Source organism: Conger conger, chromosome 3 (assembly GCF_963514075.1).
Source record: "Conger conger chromosome 3, fConCon1.1, whole genome shotgun sequence".
Classification (NCBI taxonomy): Eukaryota; Metazoa; Chordata; class Actinopteri; order Anguilliformes; family Congridae; genus Conger; species Conger conger.
This window is the reverse complement of record NC_083762.1, coordinates 41,101,906-41,126,977: the sequence shown is the minus strand read 5'-3', so window position 1 is coordinate 41,126,977 and position 25,072 is coordinate 41,101,906. Positions and strand designations below refer to the sequence as shown.

The following is a 25,072-nucleotide window of genomic DNA, read 5'->3' as shown; positions in this document are numbered from 1 at the left end:
ACTAGCAGCCACATTGCAATTACTGAGCTTACCAATGCTCTTTTTTATTAATGATGTTTCAAACTGTTTATTTTGGTAAGCCTGTTGTTTGGCCTATGTCTCTGACTGATTTGCTTATTCATCAGCCTCATAACGGCTTCATTGACTGTCATTGGCACAACTCTGGTTCTCATGTTGACAAACGGCAATAACAGACTCCAAAGGCAATCAAAAGACAAGATAGTGAAAGATTTCTTATATACCTGACTAATCAGAAGCTGAGACCTCTGAAGTAGGTTACAGTGTGCTGAAGTACAGAGCCAAATGAACAGAAATTGTACCACTGCCCAAATACCTATGGACTACACTGTATATTCCCTTATTATACCATAAATACAAGTCACTTATGATTACCCGAAGCAATACATAAATATTAATAAAAACACCAAATGCACAGATGTAGAAATTAAATGGCAGCATCAATCACAATAGTTCATTATATTAAGCATGCTTAAATAATGTCACAATGCCTCCAAAAATTAATCACATGCATCTATTGTCTTGGTTGTACTAGGTTTCTGCCTGAATATGTTTCAGTGTATTAATGAAAAGATACATTTACAATATGTTGCTGCTTTAAAATGGCAAAATAAAAAAAATTAAATTATGAAAAATGCAGTAATTTTCCAAATGAGTGTCACATTGAATCAAAACAGTAACATTCTGGTCATACTGTATACTGTATAACAGGAACCTCTTGGGTGTGCTTCAAGTACACTGATGTATAAAAATAGTAGCAACAAAGAGATTGTTTTGCTTTACAGGAAATATCACAAGATGTATAAAATGGCACAGTAACATGGTATACAACACGCATTGGCTTTGAACTGACCTGTTCAGTAAATCAGTAAGCACTTCAGGAAGTTCCTTATAACAGTGTGAGCTCCATACATGACATTCAAATACGCTTGCTTAGAAACAAAAACATTCCCCAAGAATAACCACCAATACGTTTGGATAAATAATTCACACTAAAAATATGAGACATGTCTGTTATAAAGATCCAAAGTCATTTAAATACATAAGAAAAACAGCAGAAATAAATGGAGTGCAGAGGATCATTCAAATAACATATAAAAGGAGAGGTAGCAGATGAGAACTTGTGGAGGGTAAACGTGCGTATCATAGCGGAATCGGGGATGTGCGTATTCAGGAAATCAGGGAGTGTGCATTCAGAGAAACATTCAGCTGTGTATATGTAAGTTCAGTCACTTTGGGAGAAGACGGCAGTAAAGCAGTGAATGGAGGGGGAGGGGACGACGACTCTGCGACCGGAGAGCACGGTTGGATAAGGCACTGCTGGGCTTACACTCCTCCACAACTCCGGTCCACAGACACGGGCTCCCTCTGGTCCAGGCTCTCCTCCGCAGTCTTCATCAGGATGGCCAGGCGGCTGTCGGATACCTGACCTTTCTTCACGGCATTCATGAGCTGAAACGACATCCGGCACCATCTTAAATGCCACGGAGAATAGAAAAGCTTCCCATTCACAAAAGCCTATTCAAAGTTTATGTACTTTAGTATTTAGTCGCACCAACAACTGCACGTTTTTCAAAGAAAGATATCAACTCGGGCCCTACCACTGCATCCGTTAGTCTCCAGCATCTATTCTCCTCTTTGGTTGCAGAAATTAACTTGGTGCTATTTTAATATCTATTGTAAACAGTTATCATGGGTCCCAGCCTGTTCCCAGCAGCTTTAACTTCCATTGTTTTTGCCTCTTTTCTTCTCCCCCGGTCTCAACGCTGGTCTATGCTGTGTGTACCTGTATGCATGCATGCTGTGTGTATGTGTACATGCCTATACATCAATGTATTTTCAAATTGATGAAGGCCACATAAAATACAACATTCTGCCTATAATCACTTAATTTGTTAATTAGCTATTTAATTATTACTTGATTAGTACCATAAACTTGATTACCACTGACATAATAATATTGAACCATTATTATGCATTATTTATTATGTCCCAAATATAACTTATGACAGTGGAGGAACTGACCAAGTGTAGTTCACACTCCTTTCAGAACTAAAATGCACTCCACTAACTTACAGCACTGCATGGCAGCTCAGGTTTGAGTTAGTGAAGAATTTGCCATGCATTTCTGCCCTGCCTGACTACACATGCCTCATCTCAGATGGGAAAATGATCCATTCCTCTGCCTTGATTTTGTTTGCTTAACTTGGCACAATTGGTTGAAAATGATGGAAATGCCCAGCATCAATGTGCCTCCTGCCCTGAATTCATCGTTATCATGGCACAGGTGAGAGATGGCAGTTTAGGAAAGCAGTCAGCTACCCCCAGCACTCTGCCAGCTTCTGGGATCTATTCTACTCCAAGAAACAATTCTACATAACATAGACAATTCACTGTTCCATTTTTTGTTTGTGTTTTTTCTTTTTTACAGAACTGCTGAAATAAGAAACTCAGGAACATCACTTGTGAAATGCAGTAAATCGGGACTCTTTTACACCAGCTTGACTGGAATTGCATACCTGCAAGAATTCGTTGAGTTCAACCTGTCCGTTTTTGTTGAGATCAACTTCGTTGAGAATTTCGTGTAGTGCATTTTCATCAATTTGGATGCCGATGTTCTGAAATAGAATAAAGTTGATAGCGATCTCATAAACATCACAGCAGGGAGGCCCGGTGAACAAATAGTAGTTGCTAGTCAACAGCAGTTCTTTAGCACTGCAATTCAGACTGCAAACTCAACATTGTTTTCAATAGCATTGACCAACCAAAGCGGGAGGGCTTGAATTCTGCAGCACGCAGATGTGTGTCACTTTAAATGGAGACTGAGATTGGGTGCCTCAACAGAAACTCATTTGGTAATTTTCCACTGTGTAAACTCTTTACTGTGTATAACTTCTTAAGATTATTAAATCCAATTCCTAGCCAGGGCATGTAGTCGAAAAGAACAAGAGCTTTGGGGCTCAGTGCTATGGTAAGTAAGTGACAGAGCCCCAGTGTGTCTATAGAGTATATAGACAAATGGCCACTAACACCCCACTAATCACCAGTGCACTTGTGGGGAGTCAAAGAAAACACAGAAATGGAAGAACCCATACCTTTAACACCCGCTGGACATCTACAGTGGTGATAAATCCCTTGCATTCCTTGTCAAATTTGTGGAATCGCTTCTTGTACCTGTTGACATAGGAATTAAATACTGTCAGCTGATGTGGGAGACAGCAGATAAGGTATGCTGATTAAAATAATCTTTCAGCCTGAGGAGAAAGCGTGAACTGTTCACCTTTCAACCTCTGAAGTTGTGAGGGTGATCTCAGACGTGTTGGTCAGCTGCTCTGACCGGGACTTGTAACCCATCTCGTGATACAGGAACTGTTTAGCAGTGGCCAGCTCCTCCTATGAGAAATGTGAAAGTGAGGCAGTTAAGCTTTGTGTCTAGGCAACTAGAGGGTTTTGAGTGCAAATGAGAGGTTGGGCCAATGCTTTTGCGTCACTGAAAAATGTATCCAAAATACTGATGCTACTGTCAGCTACCATGTGCTGTCCCCATGAGAGAATAACAAATGTGATACATTTGCTTAAATGCTTCAGCAAAAGCCGAGCTGAATACCTGTAAAATGCCTCCAATGTAAGTTGCCCTGGATAATGAAGTATGTAGAGGGCATGCATGCTAATGATTGGCTCTCTTATTAATGCAACATTTTAATCTGATATTGCACGTAGTAAGCTGAATCACATCCCATTCATTTAAAAACTGATCTGCATCAAAAATGGCAGGCGATTCAACTTTCAATCCAAATAATCAATCTTAATTAATTGACTACCAGGGCAGTGAACTGGTCTTTAAAGCTGGGACTGCTTCCCCCTAGTTCAGAATATGAGTAGCCTATATTATGAGAATATTAATTTTCAGAAATATTATTTGCAAAACTACACATACTGCCCCATAGAAGAGAAGTATTGTTAACAGAAGAATTTAAAGCCTACAGGCAAACCTGAACTGGGCATAAATTCAATAATCCTCAAGGGGAAGCAGTGGGATGGGTGGGAACAGCGGTATTGTACTCTAATCACTTTAAAGGACTGAACTCATGAGAACCTAACACTATCAAAACCAAATCATGCACTATTATTCTATTTATATACACCTATTTATCAGACAGGAAGTCATAGACTATATATAAAACAAAAAAAATAAACAGCCCCAACTACTGAATATCAAGCAGATAAAAGCCTTTGTTAAAGCCACTGAATTGAACAAAAGTGTGTCCCATATTTTTGTGAGAACAATCACAATAGTTTTGTTATAGTGAACCGAACTGCCGACGAGAGCACTCGTCTGTTTAAACATCTGCGTGAGAGGGAGGTTATACAAATGTGTTTTAAAGAACACCAGTGGCAACAGTATGGAGTAGTAGAAATGGATATCTTAGACTGGAGTTCCACATCTTTACTGTAATATTCATTTATTTTATCTCAGACAATATCACAAAATAACCTTACTTATATTGAACCATTACCACATTATACAGTAAAATATCTAAAATGAATTCTGATGAATTAACTTGCTAAATAGTGTAAGACGTAACAGAGATATTGACCTAAAACAATGTAGTCACAAATCTACGTAGTCCCTTGACCACAGTACCACACTGTTTTTGTTGTACTTTGAGCAGGAACTGACATCATTGATGTGAGAATAGAAAAGGGAGCAGGGAAGTGGGGTTACCTTCTGTTTCTGGTCGCTCCAGCCCAGCTCCTTCCCCATGATTTCCACGATGCGAGGCAGGGCCTCGTCTGCCGCTTGTACATTCAGGAAGCCAAGGCGCGTGCGGCGTGCAATCACGTCGGTGGCTGTGCATGCATACTCCTTTATTGCATACAGCACCTAGAATCGACCGTAAGTTATGAGCACCGCAATAACGACAGTCAAAACAACTTTATTTAAAAGTACGTGCAACCGGGTTTGACTTTGACTGTCAAATACAGAATGAATCATTACCAACAGGTAAGAGTGTGTGCTGTTGTATCTGTAAACAGTTCTCATGTACAGTGGAGACCTTGTGGCACCTTCCACATTTGGAAATTTAACAACATAGTTGTACTTTCATCATGCAGGTGCAAAGGCACCTCCTTTGATATGCAAGGAATATACTGTATATGTTGTATTGTAAGCCAGTCAAATAAATATGACAATGATGAATGCATACCTCACTCTCAATGTAAGGGAATTCAGATACAAGCCTTTTCCCTACTATTGGCCACCTCTGTCCAGTAACATGCGCCATCTTGGCGACTTCAAAAGCTCTCCCTCCATATGTTGATGCCAGATGCTGGGCAACCTGTGGATTAAATGTGCCTGTTAGGTCTTGGACATGAATCCATGGGGATTGGTGATTAGATGTTAGCTCTTTAGATACACATTTATTTATTTTACAATACTTAAAGGAAGGTTGCACACTGCTATTACCTAAAAGTTACCGGTGAAAATACATTTCAGCACTCTAGGAAATTATTTTTATATTACAGACTAGTGACCTTTTAATTTTTGCCTGAGTAAAAGCTGTCTGAAAGGAATAGTGAATACATTTTATTGTGATGGAAAGCAAATTTATATACAGATTGTTCGCGTCTCATTCTTGATGATGTTTTAAGCAGATAAGTCAATTAAGCAGTGAAATGATGAGCAGAAGCACAGTCCCAAGACCACATGGTTAAACTGTAATACATTATGTGGCAGAACTAAACAAAGAGTGGTTCATTTCAATTCCTGTAGTTCTGTTACTTTTTCACTAAAGGTCAAGTACTGTCAGGAATAAGCATGTTGACCTTTTTAAACATTCATAAAACTCCACAATGGCACATTATGCTTTTTTCATACTTTCCTTCTCATGAGGGGTTAAAAATTTTCACGAACAGCAGCTGAGGGACGTTATGGTCTATGCAGTATGCAGGTTGCTGATTAGTTAATTTCAGGTCTAACACGACCATAACAATCCTAGAGCTTGGATGTAATCCTAAAACTCAGGAGCACAGATCCCTGCAAACTGAAGTCAGGAGCACAGATCCCTGCCACTGTCATTTTGACAGTGGCATACTACATTTATTGGGTCATTGAGATCTAGTAATGCACAATCCATTGTCTGTGGATTATGTTGCCCTTTTGGCCTCATCATACAGGGGCTGCCTGTAGCCTAGTGCCTTAGACACAGGACTAGGACCCGGAAGATTGGACAGCCCCAGTGCAGGATGGAGGAGCGCAAGTATCTCAGGGTCTTACTCATGAGTGGAGGAAAAAGGGATTGCGAGAGGGACTGCCATGTAGGTGTATCGGATGGTGGGGGTGAAGAAAGAGCTGAACCAAAAGGCAAAGCTCTCGATTTACCATTCAATCTTCATCTCTACCTTCAACTATGGGTTCAGATTAGCTCAAATCTACTAAGAAAGATTCTGGCAGATGGTCAACAAGTTGATCAAAATGAACCCCAGAGTAGGACTGGTAACACTGGGTTACCATAACATTACTGAGTTATATTTCAATACTGTCCTCACAATGATGCCGGATACCGCCACACCCCACCCAATAGGAACCATTTTGTTTGTTGTAAAATTGTTGCAGAATTACTAATGTTAATTCCAACAGAGCCCAGTAGGGAAAATATATACACTACCAGACTTAAAGGTATTCTATCAGAGTTCATTTTGTAAATGCATTTTTTGCTGTGTACCCAGTACACCCCAACACAATTTCTCATAGAGGGATGAACTAAAGGCTTGGAAAATACAACATTTATTTCCTTGGGTGTTTATGCTCAGACAGATCCACTCCAGAGGCCTTTCTGAAACATGATGAAAACAGTAGAACCCCTTGAAGCCGAGCCCACCTCAACCTCCAGGCCATAGTCCTGGACCAGACGGATGTACATGGTTGGGGTCCAGTCTTTAGCTCCCTCCAGCATCAAGCCCATGGTTTTACTAGGTCCCGCCTTCAGGCCATGGACACTGACCAATTCATTCAGTGTCTCCTCAGCCATGGAGCGATAGGTAGTCCATTTCCCACCTATAAATAACAGTATTGTTGTTCATTAGTAATTATCTTACAAGTGTAAGAACATTACTTTGATGATAATATTTTGGAGACTGCTACTTGGTTACAATTCCACTTCAAATTAAAATACAAAAAATCTAACTTAATATGACAGTTTAGTAGGAAATTTATTTGAAATTAGTTGGTTTCCGAGGTCAATAAAATATAATTATTGATACCTACTATTGTAAGGAAAAACACAGAAAACCATCTTTAGAACCATTAATTCAGAACCCCACCAGCAATGGTGACTAGTCCGCTGTCGCTGACATCAACAATGTGGTTGCGGCATATGGACTGCGTGTCTTTGGAGTTAGGGTCTGTGACCAGTGGGCGAATTCCACTCCAGGCTGCCAGGACGTCCCCTCTTCTAACTGGAAAATTATAAATGCAAAGGAGAAAAACTGTGTCATCACAAAACTGTATTACACAGCTATGCAGAAAAGTGACAAACAGGCTGTAGGAATTAGGGATGTGACAAATTTTGTAAACATTTACCATCCCATTTTTTAAAAACGGTTAACCGTGTAACCGATACTGCATATGACCGCTAGGGTCGTATCTTATTTTTAAAAAAACCTGGAGTAACCTATTGACTAAAATGTAATTCCATTTTAAATTGAATTAGTTCCATTTAAATATCAACATTGTAAGTCACATAATAGCCTAATTGCCAAATAAAAGATTTACATTGACATTGAGCCCACAGATCTAGCAGTCTGTAGTTACAGCTGTGTAGATTATGTCCAGGCATGCTGGTTGACTGCGTGTCAGTTTTTAAAAAGCATTGGTTAAAATTATTATTCTGTGTTTTCATCCCTCTTCCCTATAGGGGAATCAGACTTGATTGGCATGAAATGTGGCAAATCTGCTGCTATTGAGAACTTTTTACAGACAGGGTTATGCACTAAAAATTTTGTGGTCATGTTAATGTCCAATATTTGTGAGATATACAGTAACATGATAACACTGTGTCTTGGCGACACAATAAATTATTTTACTTGTATGCCAATGGTTTCTATACTATTTGGCTTATATTTTTATGTAACAGTAAACTTTACCAATGCATTTTATTTTATATGGCACAGTGCAATTAAATAGTTGAAGTACATGGTCCTGGAAAATGTAGCTAGCTAGCTAGTGATTTTTTAAATCACTTTAAAAAATCATTGGCTAGTGATTATCAATATTAAGTTAGACTCAAGTTAGCCTTTAGTCTTCAACTTGCCTACTTAGTAATGCAGCATGCAACATTTGTCCAATGATGTATTGCTTTATTTGTTTTTATATATACGACATGGTGGAGAGCTACTTTCAGTTTGCCAGTAGTTTTAATTTGCGGGTCAATGAATAAACAGAGTCCTCTGTGAACCTTAAGAAACGCTTACTAGGACTAGCTTGTCGAGTACTGTTTTAGAATGTAGAATAAACAGCCTGACAGGAAGTTATTACGTACTTGTAAGTGGAAGGCTCCCATAAGTTCGTTTAAAAAAAACCATATTATAAGCGTGGTTAGATGGATTTGCTTTTAAGGTGTAAATCTTTATTAAGGGACAGTGAGGGATACAAAGGATTCAGATAAAATTTGGGATGTATTTTGTCCTGAGATAAAATAACTAACGTTAGCTAGCTAGCTACCCAGGACAAGGATTCTTTCAGTTAACGTACTGCCATTTAGCAGAGTTAGCAGACTATAACTATATCGGCATCATAAACTAAGCATTTAGATAAGTTAAAAAGTTTGGATGCTTTATCCTTGTCCGGTCTTAAATAACTCTTCTGTATCAGAGTTAGGCTAGCTAATATTAATGTTAACTGTTGTTTATTTTAAAAGAATTCCTGATAAATTGTTGGTTGTATTTAGTCCTGTGACAAATAAATTATTTTGACCTAGCTAATACAAAGGTTTCCTTTATTCAATTTATCTAGCCTTTGTTAAGCAGCAACGCTAAGTTAGCTGATTATATTATTGATTTAGTGCCTGATAGTTCTTTGTGCAGTAATTTATAAAGTTATAAAGTTAAGAGCTGTTTTATCCTCCAGTTTTCTGCTACTAACTGTTCGGAGCCACCTCAGGCTGTGGTTTTTGGTGTCTCCATCTGGGCAGTAGCTAAACCAAAATGGGTTTTTTTTCTTCTTCTTCTTCTTGTTAAATAGGCGAGAAAGCAGATCAAGCCAATCAATCAACTCTAATCAAGTTTTTGCTTTTATTAGAATTCACAACAATTTAGACTGCTGTTCCTAAATCAACAGTATTTTAAATAAAGTCTCCCAGTTTTTCTGTCTTTCTCCAAGCCCATTTTACCTCAAAGCTGAAATAGAAAAATCCAGATAATGTGGAAAAACAAAATTACATCCAATCTTAATTTCTGTGAAATTATTTAGGAGCAAATATTCCCATGAGAAAAATCAGTTTCTGAATAGGCCTAAATCTGATTAACATTATAGCGATTTCAGCGAGAGACACACCAGGTGGATCACTTTTCTGAGCCATTTTGCTCTGTTATTAAAGCTTCAATATACAGAGTAATCTCAAGCATGGAATTACAGAACTGACTGCGCACACTAGATACACACTCCTATTATACTCATAATGTGGCCCACAGTCCAGATTCTAACACACAACACGCCATTTAACTAACTAGCTTGTAGCTCAATCCTCAACTAGTTAGATCAACACAAGAAAGTAATTAATGACCATTAAACCATTAGACCTCCCTGGTCTAGATTAATACCAGTGCCAAAATAAGACCAGTTTATTTATTTCTTCAGCCGTACGCCTTGTCAGGTGTTTGTAAATAAGGGAGGGAATGTGAAACCATGATATATTTATCATTCAAATAAATAAGGTGTGGTTCCAACATCAATGGATTAAGTGTTATAATCAGACAGTGTTCATTAATTCTGGCGTACTGAAAAATGTATTCACTTAACAAGCTGTTAACAGCCTCCATGTTACCACTGCTGTCTTCAGTCAACTTTCATTAGTTAAATGGGAAAGCAACCTGAACTGATTTGAGTTGATACAATTAGTGACTACTCAAAGACAAATTGCTACTTCTTATACAGTGTATGAAGAAGTAGCCTACATATTGCATTCATTATTTAAGACATGTGAAACAAAGCATGCGTCAAGGTAACATTGAGGTTACCACGATTACCACTCAGATAAAGGCTGGAGAAACTGAAAGGCAAGGGGAGAAAGAATTTGTCCTTATGAGTAGGGACAATTATTTCAACTTGCATTACCAACTAAATCCCTGCAGGGGTCACCATAGTCATTGAATTGATGCAATCACCTAATTATACAATTAGTGATCAATTGTGACCCTCATAAAAACAATTAGTATAACAGGCTACACCAGAGGAGAGGAAGGAATGTGAGAAATGGCATGGCAAACACAAAAATTAGATTTAATGCCTGGGTGCAACAGTAATCTCCTGGTACATTGCACACCGACTGAGTCAATTTATTTAGCATAGTTTACAGCCAGTCCATATCAGCAGAAAACAACAATAAATTGACATTTATAGACGAAAATATCAATCACAGTCGGAAATACACAACAAGGGCGAATCCTCCATCAGTGAAAAATGCTGCAGGCTGTTCACTCGAATAAAGAAAAGATGATCACAGACAAGTCAGATGATACAGACAATTACAGTGCAGTCCATAAGTATTTATGCTCCAGTTGAAACAAAGTACTACCAATATGGTTAAAGTACAGACATTCAAGTTTGATTTGAGGGTTGTTACATCCATATTTGGTGAACCGTGTAGGAATTACAGGCTTTTTTATACATAGTCCCCCAAAATTTTAGAGGACCAAACGTAATTGGACAAATTATCAGAGACTGAAATAAAGTCATAATATTCAATACTGCGTGCAAATCCTTTGCAATCAATCATGGCCTGAAGTCTACAACCCATAGGCACCACAAGCTTGTACGGCAGCCCACGTCAGCTCCATCTTGTTTCCTTCAGTCTGGTCTTCAGCAAGTGAAATTCACGCTCAAGTGGATTGAGGTCAGGTTATTGAGGTCAAGACCGCTCCACTTTTTAGTGCAAAAAAACACCTTATTTGCTTTGGTGGGATGTTTTCGATCATTGTCCTGCTGCATGATTTTTTGATGCATTTGCTTGGATGTGCTGCTACTGTCATCAATGAACACAAGTGAGCCAGTTTCAATGGCAGTCATACATGCCCAAGCCATAATACTACCTCCACTATGTTTGACAGATGAGGTGGTATGCTTTGGAAAGCTGTTCCTCCCTCCTCCCCCCTCCCCCCCCACTTTCCTTTTTCCATCACTCTGGTACAGGTTGATCTTCATCTCATCTGTCTATAACACTTTGTTCCAGAAATCTACAGGTTTTTTCATGTACATTTTTCGCAAACCATAACCTGGCCATTATATTCTTGAGGCTGGCCAGGGGTTTGTATCTTATGGTGAACCCTCTATCTGCTGGCATAGTCTTCTCTTGATGGTCATCTTTGACACATCTAAGCCTACTTCCTGGAGAGTGTTCTGTTGAACTGTTGAACTGTTAGAAAGGTATTTTTCTTCACCATAAAGAACACTTCTGTCACCCACAACACTGGTCTCCTTAACAATGTACCAAACCACTGATTTTGACCAATTTTTTTGGCTATGTCTCTGATTGCTTTATTCAGATTTACTGGTGGCATTGACACTTCTTTGGTCTTCGTGTTGAGAGACAACAAATGCAGATGGCACTCCTAGAATCAACTCTAGACCTTTTACTAGCTCTTGAATTAATTTAAAATTCAATGTGGTGGAGTACAGAGCCAAAACAACAAAAATGTGTCAAATACGTATGGACTGCACTGTTTTAGAATGTTTTTTGTTCTGCAAAGAAAATATGTACACACCTATTCAGTTTCTATTTGAACAGCCAACCTACTTCCCTGCAATAAATCCAAAAGGAAAGCCTTGTAATCCCCACTATCAAAAGACCAAACAGCCAGGCAAAGAAGTGCAGTGGGTTTTTTGAAATTATTATTAGGATGGATTGCATCACATGAAGTGGTCTCAATACTTAACTAGTAAGCAAACAAAAAGGTAAGGCTCATAAACTGAAACAAAGGTCAGACTGTCACAGCCTGCAGCCACTACGGGGCAAGGTAACCAACCATTGCCAGCAATTCTACCTTACATACATATTTATTAGCAATACATTATCATTAGGCTATTTATCAATCGGAGATTGAAAGCAAAAATTAAATCGAAAATAATCTCACTACCTCGATTGTCCTGCACCATAGAAAATGCATTGGCAATGTTTACTGTTACATAAAAATATATCAAATTGTACAGAGACCTGTATTGGCATTAAAGTAAAATCATTAGACCAGTCATGTTAAAATAGACCCGGTGTTATCATATTATGTCAGATAATATTGTGTGACCACAGAATTTTGAGTGCGCAATCCCGTCTGTAACAAAGTTCTTAACAGCAGCATATTTACAGATTTCATGCCAATCAAGTCTATCAGGCAGAAGCCGTAGGGAAGAGGGATGAAAACATGAAAAATTATAATTATAACCAAAGCATTTAAAAAAATTACACACGATCGACCAGTATGCCTGGACGTAACCTACTGGAATTTAACCAGAGACTTCTGCAACTGTAAGGTTACACTGCACAATGTCAATGAAAATGTAAATCTTTAATTTGCTAATTAGGCTATTATCTGACTTACAATGTTGACATTTAACTATTAAGATGGCCCAAAATAAAATTTGAAAATGCAATTAAATTTGTGAGCACTCCAGTAAAAAAAAAAAGCCCCACAAAAAACAAAAACACGAATAACCTTCAGCTAGAACTCACTGTACTTCTTCAATCAGATGACCATCTCGGACACAAAAATAAAAAAAGTTTCCTTAAGTGCACTGAAAAAAGACTGACTCACCTTCCACATCGGGGCTCAGGTAGTGGCGGACCTCATTGAGTATGAAGTTGATGTCCTCTTCCGTGGGTATGGGGTGGGCAGTGACATCGGTGGGGGTGTCTGTTGTCCCGGCGATGGTCATTTTCTCCCAGGGTAGGAAGAAAATGACCCGTCCGTCGCTTGTGGCTGGGTCCAGGAGCCCCATGTTATCAGGGCTGCGGAGGGGAAAGAGGGCCGCATTAGCCTTTCCTTTTCTGGTAAAGCAAGACCAGGGCGACCGAGACTTCCCATAACCATGCTCCTGTCAGTTCTCCATCCTGGAGATTAAGTCTGCTCATTTCCATGCTGGCAGCAGTTCTGCCCCTATTGTTTATTGGCATTTGGCAGACGCTCTTATCCAGAGCGACGTACAGTTGATTAGACTAAGCAGGAGACAATCCTCCCCTGGGGTTAAGGGCCTTGTTCAAGGGCCCAACGGCTGTGCGGATCTTATCGTGGCTACACCAGGATTAGAACCACCGACCTTGCGTGTCCCAGTCATTTTACCTTAACCACTACGCTACAGGCCGCCCTAATTGCCACTGCTTACACATGGAAGCTGTTTTGTAATTATGCACCCAGCACCATCACTTAATGCCAAGACAGAGGAACTGCGATTTCCCAGTGCACTCAAATGATGATGGGAAAAGTGTACAGCAGAAACAGGCATTTACACAAGTTATCTGGGGAATATTCGGTTGAGTTGGCTAGCCCTTCCACTCCTTTAATCAGAATTTATCAGGCTTGTTATTTGACTCTGGAGCCCATGCTGCCAGAAGTACATGGTTGTAGCAGTTTTTGATCAAGCCCTCAAATCACCTCTGGTTTCATTTTGTGCTTGACTAAACTGTTTTAACCCTGTGTTGGATCTTAACATGCTCGTGGTAGCACAGGGAGTCATACCACATCCTAATCCTGTATACAGTACTGTGCAAAAGCACCCTCAATTTTACAAGATATACATTTGGTCTCAGATGTTCATTCTTTTAGTTTCCAAACCTCAATGTGTGTATTTCATTAAATAAAGTAACATATGAAATAATAGAGCACTTTTCAGATAAAAACTTGGGCTGTAGACCATCTGGGTGTGCCTAAGAAACTAGAACCAATCGTGACAGCAAGAGGAGGCAGAATAACTGTGGAATTTTTTTTAGGGTTACCTGTAATAGCCTGGGATGACAATGTGCACCCCAGCACTGGGCTGACAGATCTTGGGGGTGTTTGGTTGGTCCATTTTCCGCAGTGAATCCGTGAATGGACCAGTGGCATTGATAACAGATTTGGCTCTGACATCAAATTCCTGCCCTGTGAAAGAACACAGTATGAATCACCTGGCTGCCTTTCATTCGTCCCCATCCCAACTCTGATTATTTAATCAGTCGACACATCTCTGTAGTGAAACAGCTCACTACTGATGACTTCAGATGGTGGCAACTGACAGGAAACAGATGTGCCCAATTTTTTTTTGGCTGGTTCGATTTGTTTGCTCATGGCTGCAAAAAACACCTAATGACTTCACTACTGTCTGCCAATGATTTTTTGTCATCGGTGGGTTTTAATGTACTGTTTCATGATAGAGTACTGTGTCATAAAACAGTACAGTAAAACACACTGTGTAGTACGATTGCAGCAGTGAAATACTGAAAAAAGCAAAAATACAAAACAGGGAGGGAGCAGTTACAAAATATGTTTTTACGTTATGTAACGCTAGCCATCACCGTAAAGTAATTAACATATTAAGTCATTATGTCACTTGCATGTAATTTGCATAGCTGGAGCCACTAACGAAGAAGACGTGGCTGAACAGCAGAAAAACAGACCAGATTTCACATATGTATTAATTATTTAATATTTTCACATTGTAACTCTTAAGGGAATGATAGCTGAATAATAGTTTCATGTTCTGGTATAGGAGAGTATTTGGTGAAAATGCAGCATTCCAGTGTCCTTTCATGTCCTTCAGGACACAAAATTCTTGATTGAATATTTTGAATCATGATACATTTAGATTTTGTACCGTAACTGTTACAACCTCTGTCGTAAGAGTTTGTATTTACAGTTGTGCATCTTGGTTGGATGCACGTTGACTATCTAACCTTTGCGTGTGTGGCTGGTGGATTAGTGATTGCTTTGTTGACTTGTGTATGACCCTATTTGTATTTGACTTATGACTCTCGCCGAGCCCTTTTACATTATTTGCTGTTTGGATTTGGTGTATGGCCATTGCCTCTTTTTTTTTTTTTGCCTATTGCCTAGCCTGCTTTGATTTGTTTGCTTGTCAGATTTAGATCCTTGCATCCCTTACAACTCTGATTCCTGTCCAGCCATTTTTGGTTTGTTCGCCCCAGTGCCTCACTCATGCTCGACCCTGATCGCCCACCCTGACCTTGACTTTGCTTTGCCCCTCTACTTGCCGTGTAGTGTCTCCTGTATAGTGAGTGTTTCCAGCTGGATGGAATCCTTCCAACGGGACAGTTCATTTTTCTATATTATTTTGGAAGGCGATCTTGGGAGGAGTCTTGATCTCCGTTCGAGGTTGGCTATTTGCCACCTGGTCAGCTTTCGAAGACTAGCTGAGGTTTATATCGGTTTATTTGGGTTTGTTTAGGCAGACATGACTGGAGTTACTCGTTGGCCTGCAGTGTTTGTTTCGTTCCCCCTCCCCATTCTACACTCCATTTCCCTATCCTTTACCCTGTCACGGCCTGACCCTAGACCGGGCCGTAACAGAATCTCTCACTGTTGCGGAACAAAATGAAGAATTAAATCCCCCCCGCCTCCAAAGCCATTTCTGCTCATGACATTTAAAAGGCAAGTAAGGCCATTTGGAATACACTAATTCTGTATCACATTTCTACCACATCTCGGACACCATAAAAGGCTCATCAAATATTAAAAGTGTTCTCCTGAAAAGGCTACGACTATGTTGAAAGGACCACATAGAAGAAATACCAGTACTAAAAAACCCATGCCCCCAATGAGAAACTGACATGGACACAAGCGAAGAAAGCAGTGGCTAAATGCGTGATGGAGAGAGAGTCGGTATGTAATTTACCTGTTATTACATCCCTGCAGTGAGCACCGCAAACTCTCTCCTTCCCGGTTTGGGGATCGGTCTTCTTCAGGAGGCGCACCACTTCAGTGTAATTGGCAATGGCAGCCCCATACCTGGCAGCAGTGAGCGCAATGGAGAGGTTCATTCGAGCGTCGTTGTGTTGTCCTGCAGCGGGTGGGGGGAGGGGAGGGGAGGGGAGGGGAGGGGGTAGCAGAGGGAGATGATGCGAGTCACCCCCAGCCAGTGATGAGTGGTAGGGAAGAGTGTTGGAACCGATATGTCACATTTGTCCCTGTCAACAGGATGGCCGGCCTGGCTACAGGAGGGCACTTTAAGTTGCGTTGGCCTCTTGACCTGTGTCAAACTGCAAAGAAGCCATTCAAAGAAGAATGGTTAAATATTAGTACATTTTTGTAAAGTGTTACCAAAATATGAGGTTCCTTATTCTCTCTAACAGGGTTAATTAATTAAAGTGGTGGGAGCATATTCAAATACACAAATAATTTTCTCAAATTCTCAGCAGTGATCAAATTCTAAACAATGCATATGACACTAAACAATCAGATTTTTGAACGCTGAATTTCTCTTGCCATTTATTTAGCTGACACTTTAATCCTAAACGATGTACATGTCATGTACCTTAGCCGCTAAACTACAGGTAACATGAATTAGATGATACATCACTCTTGATATTTTTGACTTGAGTAATGGCCACCAACTTAAGTCCATGGTTAGCTTAGAAAGTGTCTCCTCATTGCAGTAAAAAGTGCTCAAGAATTTTTAATACCAGTGTAAATGTAAATGAATGGAAAAACAACTATTTATTATATTAATAATATATATATATATATATATTATTTATCTTCTTTGACCATTTTGATTCTTGATTTTTTAAGTTGAGGGCACTCATTTTGTTCAAGATATGACATACCTTGGTACTGTGTGCTTGTCTAAAATACCCCTGCTATGCAAAGGGTTTCCTGACTCATGGCGTGTTTCCCTGACTCGTGTTTTCTCCAATAAGGATTTACTTGAGATGTTGATGAGCAGTTCATGCGAAATCTTAATCCAAATTAGCCCATCAACTCAGTTCAAAAAGCATATGTGAACACAGATCCATGAAAGGTGTCATGATGTCAATTTTAGCTTAATTCTGGCCAGTCAAACACTAACAATGACCTAGTCAATGAATATTGATTTGAACATTACTACAGATTCTTGCATAGATTATTTAATTGCATCATTAGCATATATTCACATTCATTAAACATTCAGATACTGAATTATGTATAATAACAACACATTACCATTAACAAGGTTGTATTATGATGTTCAGGATGATGATGATGGTGATTATTATTATTATTATTAATAATAATGTGTGCATAAGTAATTATTACTGTGAATTACCAGCATTATTACCATTCATGTTTTTGTTATGATTATTATGTTCATTATGTGTGAATTAACAGCATCAGTGAGTACTGGCAATTTAACCGAAGAACTCCCTGAATGCAGTTCAGACATGCCCCCACCCGTAACGCCACAAAATCTGTACGTCCCAGAGCTATAAAACTAAGTGGGTGAGAGGAACTCCACGACAAGACAAAGTGCTACAAAATGACAGGGACAGTAATGACAATGAATTTCATGTCTCCCAGCCATGAACCAGAGATGCTTGGCTGGGCTGTCATGTCCAATTAAAACGGTGCAGGTACAGGAAGGGATGCAGTCATTGTCCTACATACTTATGGGAATTGTGGAATGGGACAAAACAAAGGAGATATCTTGATTTTTTAAGGCTATATTTCTTGCTTTTTATACACTTTTATTACATTGGTTTTAAACAAGAAATGGAAATTAAAACCTCTACACCATGTCTGCATGCTTGTAGGCATTTCGTTTCTGCTACATGATTGGCTAATTAAATATTTGCATTAACAAGCTGGTGCACATGTCTACCCAATAAAGTGCTCACTTTATGTACATCATATAATTCTTATTTCTAAGAATTAGCTTATTTTGACAGCCAGTGATCAAAGATTAGGTCACTTCTGAGCAAGTGTGAATGTCTGCATGAACAGATAATTGCTCACATTAACAACATAAAGGCCAGTGTTAAGAGTTTATTTTGTGCACTGTTTTGTGGAAAATGTCTATCTCAAGTACCTGACTGTGCTGGACAAGTTGCAACTGTGTACCAGCTTTTGTAAATGTGTATGTAATGTGTATGTAAGTGAGATCATCAGTAGTATTTTAACAACTGCATAACCCAGCTATACATACAGTGCAAATGAAACTAGATAATGACTGTGATAACAATTATAATAACAACATTTGATTTCAGAACAACAACAAACAACTTTATGCACTGAACCGGGATCATGTGCTCTGTTAGGCCAATTCTGGAGTGATCACATATTTGTGATGATGAGTGAAAGGGTTAATCACCCTTCTAAATGAATATGCATCATGGGTCTGCCTCAAACATTGAAAATGATGCTTTTTGTTATAAATTGTTAAGCCAACTGTTACAATATCATACAGTACTTGCAATAAGTGTGAATGAAATATTGAAATCTCATATATGTATGAAAGCATTTGTGTAAGCAAAAACTTACCATCATAGTAGACAATAGCTCCAACCAGTTTGTCTTTCTTCAGCATGGGGAAAAGCTCCAGGGCCTTGGACTTGCTGAGGACATAGCTGCTCTTCAGGCATTGTCCCCCAGCCACCAAGTCATACATCTTTATCCCAGCCCAGTAGTAAGGAAGCTGCCACCACCTAAAACATTTACATAGAAGTAGCAAATGACTGTTTAACATTATATAATTTACACAATTTATTCTTCCAATGGAAGCTCATGCATCAAAGTTAAAAGGCTTCAGGAATCTCTTTTGCAAGGAACCTACATTTCGTATAACAAAAACTGCAGTGCTTAAAAATATAAATAAGAACTCTTCAATGCAGTACATTTCTCATTTAGGTACAGGGCTTTGGGTCACTATGCAGCAGCAGCTGCATACAATGAGCTCTAGAATGATGAATATTAATAAATATGCATAAAAGTGATGTAAACTAAAATATAACAGTTATTAACATCAGCTTTATTTCAGCTTTATTTTCCAACCTGCGCTTTATTAACCCTATTCGCTTTGCCCTCTTGTAGTTGTCGATGTGTCAAATTATTGTTGCATTCACATTTATATCATAAAAAACAATGTGACGGAATAAAAGTGCAAAACAATACCAGATTGATAAAAAAGACTCTCGGCTAGCGAGAACAGCAGTTTAGATGCTTATCAGCCTCTTATTTCCAAAGCAGGACAATAAGATGGAAAGAGACAAAGACAAAGGAGATTTCTTGATTTTAAGGCTATTTTTCTTGCTTTATAAGGATATTTTGATAGACTTTTATTAAATTGCTTTTAAATATGAACTGGAAATTAAAACCTCTTGATCATGTCTGCATGCTTGTAGGCATTTAGTTGCTGCCACCTGATTAAATATTTGCATTTGTACAACAAGCTGGTGTACAGGTCTACCCAATAAAGTGCTCACCTCGAGTCCATCATATAATTCATATTTCTAAGAACTAGCTTATTTTGACAGCCAGCAGTCAAAGGTTAGGTAACTGGCCTAGTATATTTTTTCCTGTTACCTCTGAGCAAGTGTGAATGTCTGCATGAACAGATAATTGTTCAATAAAACTCCAGTCTCCCCATGGCCACGCTCACGGTTTACAACCTTCACCTCAGACAATAAAAGGCATATTCTATGATACCATATTCTAGGCTCAGACAATAAAAGGCAATCCTTGATACCATTTGTCAAAACATCATCTTTCAATATAAGAACAAAAATATACAATTCAGAAGTTGAATGAATAAACATTCATTAAAAATTATTCGATACAAACATATGTATGGAACCAAATTTCCCATCTGGCCATGAAGCTATGACTGTTGGTTTATTTCGTAATCCGTTCCGAGAAATGGCTGAACTATATTTTTGCCGGGACTATACCTAAGCGAATGCTGTCTACTACTACTTTTTAGGTCATTTCAGAACAAAACTAATGTTAAACATGGTAATCTTCTTGCATGGGGTTGCCTACCCTTTCCAACAAGATATAATGGGTCATATTCTTGTCACGGACAGTTTAGGAATGCCTAATTACAGGATTTGGACTTGCTACATATAAACCTGTAATTGTACTGGCTGACTGGGCTCTGGTTAACCTAATTTTGAAATGACGTTCCATTTCAAATGTGATGCAGGTTGGTTAGAAAGTAAGTAATCATTTTTGGAGAGCTTTTCGGACCAATATGTCTGGACAAAATGATAGACAGATGTTTTGTATTTGGAGGGATTTGAATGCCTGTCGATATATTTACCATATTTATACACAAGTTGACATCAAATTTGTGGACAAATATAAAGTAGTTCTGGGTTGGTCCTTGACTTAGAAATGGAGATATTCAGTGCTAAACATGAGGCCTTTTGTAACATGTTTGTATGCATGTACATGCTCTGACATCATTTTTTCTCACATTTGTGAATGGTACTAATGGAATTAAAAAATGTATTTCCCCAAAAAACAGGTTCCACAATTATAGGCACCCCTGGTTTAATACTTTGTGCAAACACCCCTGGCACTAAATGAAATGCATTGAAACATGAGAGTAAATGTATTGAAATAAAAGTATATCATTTTCCTGTATGTTTGAACTTTCTGGAGCCTGAAGTAAACTGTAGTTTATCTATAGCATCACAGACCTTTATGACAGTGTCTGTGCAGAATATAACCTGTTTGTATTTTATTACCTGTGTCATGTGTCACACGTGTTACATCAGTCACAAAAAGAACACCAGATTCTCTTTCCTTTATTGTTTTATGGCAAACTAGATGCCACTTCCAGTTTTGCCTGCCCTGGTCCAGTTGTCAGGTCTTTTGTAACCTTACAATAAACAATCAAAGTCTCATGTTTGGAAGGGCAGAGTGCATCTGTCAGTGATGCGAACATCAGAAAGAACACCGAGCCAAAACATTATGACTACTCACAGATGAAGCAAATACTGTTGAATATCTCATAACAACAGCGCATGTCAAGGTTTGGGATATCTTAGATGGTAAGCGAACAGTTGGCTCTCGTAGTCATGGATGCAAAAGAAATGGGCAGGTGACTTTGAGTCAGACCTGAGTGACTTTGACAAGGCCCAAATCGTTATGGCCAGACGACTGTGTTTGGAGTATCTCGGAAAAAGCTTGTAGGGTGCTCCCGGTCAGCAGTGGTGAGTACCTACCAACAGTGGTCCGAGGAGGGACAAAACATGAAATAGGGCCAGCGTGTTGGGTGCTCAAGGCTCATTGATGTGTGTGGGTAACGAAGGCTATCCTGTCTGGTCCAAACTGACAGAAGTCAGAAGAAGTTGCAGAAAATGTTAATGATGATTACGGAACGAATGTGTCACAACACACAGTGCATCGCACCCTGCTGCGTACAGAACTGTGCATCCAAGCTAACCACTGTTCACTGTCGAAAGGGCCTACAATAGGCATGTCAGTGTCGTAACTGGACCTTGGAGCAATGGAATAAGGTTGCCAGGTCCAATTAATATTCTGCGGGGAAACCCTGGATCCGGACATTCATGTGGACGTCAATTTGACATGTGCCACCTACCTAAACATTGTTACAGACCAGGTACACTCCTTCCCTCAGTCTCAATCAAATTGAGCACCTGTGATGTGCTGGAAGAACAAGTCTGATCCAAGGCCCCTCCACCTCACAACTTACAAAACTTAAAGGATCTGATACTAATGTCTTGGGGCCAGAAACCACAGGGAAACTTCAGAGGTATTGTAGAGTCCATGACTCGGTGGGTCAAAGCTGTTTTGATGGCACGTGGTGCAACAGCATAGTAGGCAGGTGGTTACAATGTTTTGGCTCATGATGTACACTATGATTGTGATATTATACACAATGGCAGATACAGTCAGAAAATGTTTTAATAAAATTAAGGATTCACTGTTGAATTACAACAGAGATAACAGTGTTTTTCCACAATGATAACAAATTAATAAACATGAATACCTGAAGAGAGCACCCATATTTTGGTATTGGAAATGTATATGTAATTTTGATCACTTATGGTTTAAATGGTCATATATCGTCTGTTTTAATGTTTTGTTAATTTAGCTCATTCTCCAATGCTCGACCTTTTGTGCGACCTTTTTTCTCAATACTAGATTACTATGTCCTTGGGTCAGCACCTCACTAAGCAGGTTGTGGGTTTTAATTTAGCATTTATCATTTATCATTCTATCATACCTACTTATATGGTATAAAGCTTAGGAACAGTGTTGATAAGTTACATTACATTACATTATTGGCATTTGGCAGACGCTCTTATCCAGAGCGACGTACAACAAAGTGCATACCCATAACCAGGGATAAGTTCCCTGAAAGACCCTAGAGGGAAGTACAATTTCAACTGCTACCTGTACAACAAAGATAAGGACAAGGGCCATTATTTTTTTTTTTGAACAAACAAACAAAGCAAAAGTGACCAAAGTTAACTATCCAAACACTGCTTACCTAGCCAACTAAAAATACCGATACACAAAGCAAGTCACAGAGACAACAATTAAGGTTCACAGGGAGGTAGGGAGGGATGGGGAGAGGTGCTGCTTGAAGAGGTGTGTCTTCAGCTTGCGCTTGAAGGTGGGGAGAGATTCTACAGGTTCTGACCTCAACGGGGAGTTCGTTCCACCACCGTGGAGCCAGAACAGACAGTAGTCGTGAGCGTGAGGTGGAGGTTCTGAGAGGGGGAGGTGCCAAGCGGCCTGTGGAGGCTGAACGAAGAGCATTTGTGCGTGTACTTTTGTATGTGTATGTGTGTGTACACGTGTTTTTCTGGATGGGGAATTGGATTCAGACTGCAGCGTAATATGAGCCACTCAAGGTTTTCTGTAGCCATCAATAATGAGACACACCTGTACACGGTTTTAAATACCAGAAAATATGGTAAGTGTCACGCATAATTAGCTCATGATAAAAGGTGGCATAATGCAAATGAAGCCCTGGTGTCTGTACGAGGTTGACGGAGTCGGGAGGTGATGTGCCAGTAACCGTTGGTCTACTCTACATGCTAATTCTCACCTTCACTGTATGTACAGTGCACTCCGTAAGTATTTGGACAGGGGTAAAATTTATGTTCTTTTGACTCTCTACTCACTTTTGATTAGAAATGAAAAAATCAATGTGAGGTTAAAGCGCAGACGGCCCCCTTATTTTGAGGGTATTTTCATCCATATTGGGTGATATGTGTTATAGGTAGTTGTCCAGCAGGACAATTACTCCAAACATACATCAAAATCCACACAAAAATGGTTAAGTGAAAACAACAACCATTCTGCAATAGCCATCTCAGTCTCCAGACTTAAATCCCATCAAAAACCTGTGGTCTGAATTGAAGAGGGGGGTCTCCCAGATCAATGATTCTGAAAAGTTATGCATGGAGGAATGGTCAAAAATCCCTCCAAATATGTTCTCTAACCTTATGACAAATTGTAGGAAAAGACTAACGGTTGTCATCTTTGCCAGGGGTGTTTGCACAAGGTGTTAAACCAGGTGTACCAATGATAGTGGAAGCTGGTTTTTTGGGGAATTTTTTCTTTTATTTAAAAATTAATTGGTTCCATAATTAATAAAGAAGGCTGCTTCACACATCTTGGAAAATAAAGCATAACTATAATTTTTTTTAGTTTAGAGCATTTTTTGTGTATATTTATCAAGGGTGCCAATCATTCTGGAGCCCACTGTACACCAGGGCTATATTGCTTCTTATTGATGTTCCAAACAGTTTGCTTCATTAAGCCTTCTAATGTCTTCCTTGACTTTCATCATGTTGACAAACGCCAATAACAGAGCAATCAAAAGCGATGTAATTCCTACACGGATCACCCAATATGGAAGCCCTTAAAGGTGACACTCTGCACTTTAACCTCATATTTAGTGTTAAAGTGCAGAGTGTCATTTCTAATCCAATGTGCTGGAATACAGGGCCAAAACAACAAAAAATGAGTCACTGTCACGCGGTGATATTCAAAAGGTTTCATGAGTTTTAGCTGAACTTCTCATTCACATTTCAAAATCTTTATGTAGACTAAGATTGACAGGTTGCCTGATTTCCACATTTTACTCAAGTTAGACTGAAAACATGATGTGAAAAGATCTTCTTACTTGTACACTGGGAGCATAATGGGCAATGGTGCAGACAGGTGAGGTGCAATGTCTAGAAGGTTGGAACGTTCATGTAGTGCTTCTTTCACCATCATGTACTTGAAAAACAGAAACATATTTTTATTAATTAATACAATTATAATGTGGAATTCAGTCATTTCTCAGATGCTTTTAGGCAGAGACTTAAAAAAAAATGCAAGTTCAGGCAATCATTTCATTGCATTTCAGAACAATGCAGCTGACCTACCTCAATACTGTACTGGTCCCTTACAGTCTGTTCAAAGATAAGGGACGACTGAAAATTGTGTCATGCCACTTCTACCATGATCCTGGACCTTGGTGCAGGCACAAGTGCTGGTTTTCATACCTTCCCTCAAATCAGGGACTGATTTAAATCTGATGCACCAAGTATGTGACATCTCTGGCCAATAAGTGACATCATTAGACTATGGACTATATATTTAATCGGCAAAAGCAGGCACGCACACAAAAACGTCATACACTCAGCAGGCCCAAGCCCCTGTAATTTGAGATTATTATTTATTAAAATGCTAAAATAGAAATGATCTTTGAAGAGTCCCTATTCAGAATGATGGTACACGCATGGCTCCGCCTATGTTCCTACGATGTGTTATCGACTGGATACATAGGGCAGAAAAGGCAGCAGAAAACCACCAGTACTACTGACCTTGAGGGCAAAATTTCAGTATC

The 25,072-nt window shown here is 39.2% G+C and overlaps 1 protein-coding gene across 2 annotated transcripts in view; it reads right to left on the bottom strand.

Moving 5' to 3' along the window:
* Window positions 1-210: 210 nt before the first annotated feature.
* The window catches only part of gpd2 (glycerol-3-phosphate dehydrogenase 2 (mitochondrial)), a 36,912-nt gene continuing 12,050 nt past the window's right edge, over window positions 211-25,072 (bottom strand). For both annotated transcript variants that reach the window (XM_061235638.1, XM_061235639.1), the window contains 13 exons: window positions 24,362-24,459; window positions 18,736-18,899; window positions 16,115-16,279; window positions 14,220-14,364; window positions 13,042-13,235; window positions 7,342-7,476; window positions 6,900-7,075; window positions 5,226-5,357; window positions 4,745-4,903; window positions 3,299-3,411; window positions 3,114-3,192; window positions 2,538-2,636; window positions 211-1,470 (listed from right to left, as the gene is read on the bottom strand). In XM_061235638.1, the coding sequence (XP_061091622.1) occupies window positions 1,345-1,470; window positions 2,538-2,636; window positions 3,114-3,192; window positions 3,299-3,411; window positions 4,745-4,903; window positions 5,226-5,357; window positions 6,900-7,075; window positions 7,342-7,476; window positions 13,042-13,235; window positions 14,220-14,364; window positions 16,115-16,279; window positions 18,736-18,899; window positions 24,362-24,459 (1,785 nt within the window). In that variant the 3' untranslated portion in view covers window positions 211-1,344. The remainder of the gene's footprint in view (window positions 1,471-2,537; window positions 2,637-3,113; window positions 3,193-3,298; window positions 3,412-4,744; window positions 4,904-5,225; window positions 5,358-6,899; window positions 7,076-7,341; window positions 7,477-13,041; window positions 13,236-14,219; window positions 14,365-16,114; window positions 16,280-18,735; window positions 18,900-24,361; window positions 24,460-25,072) is intronic.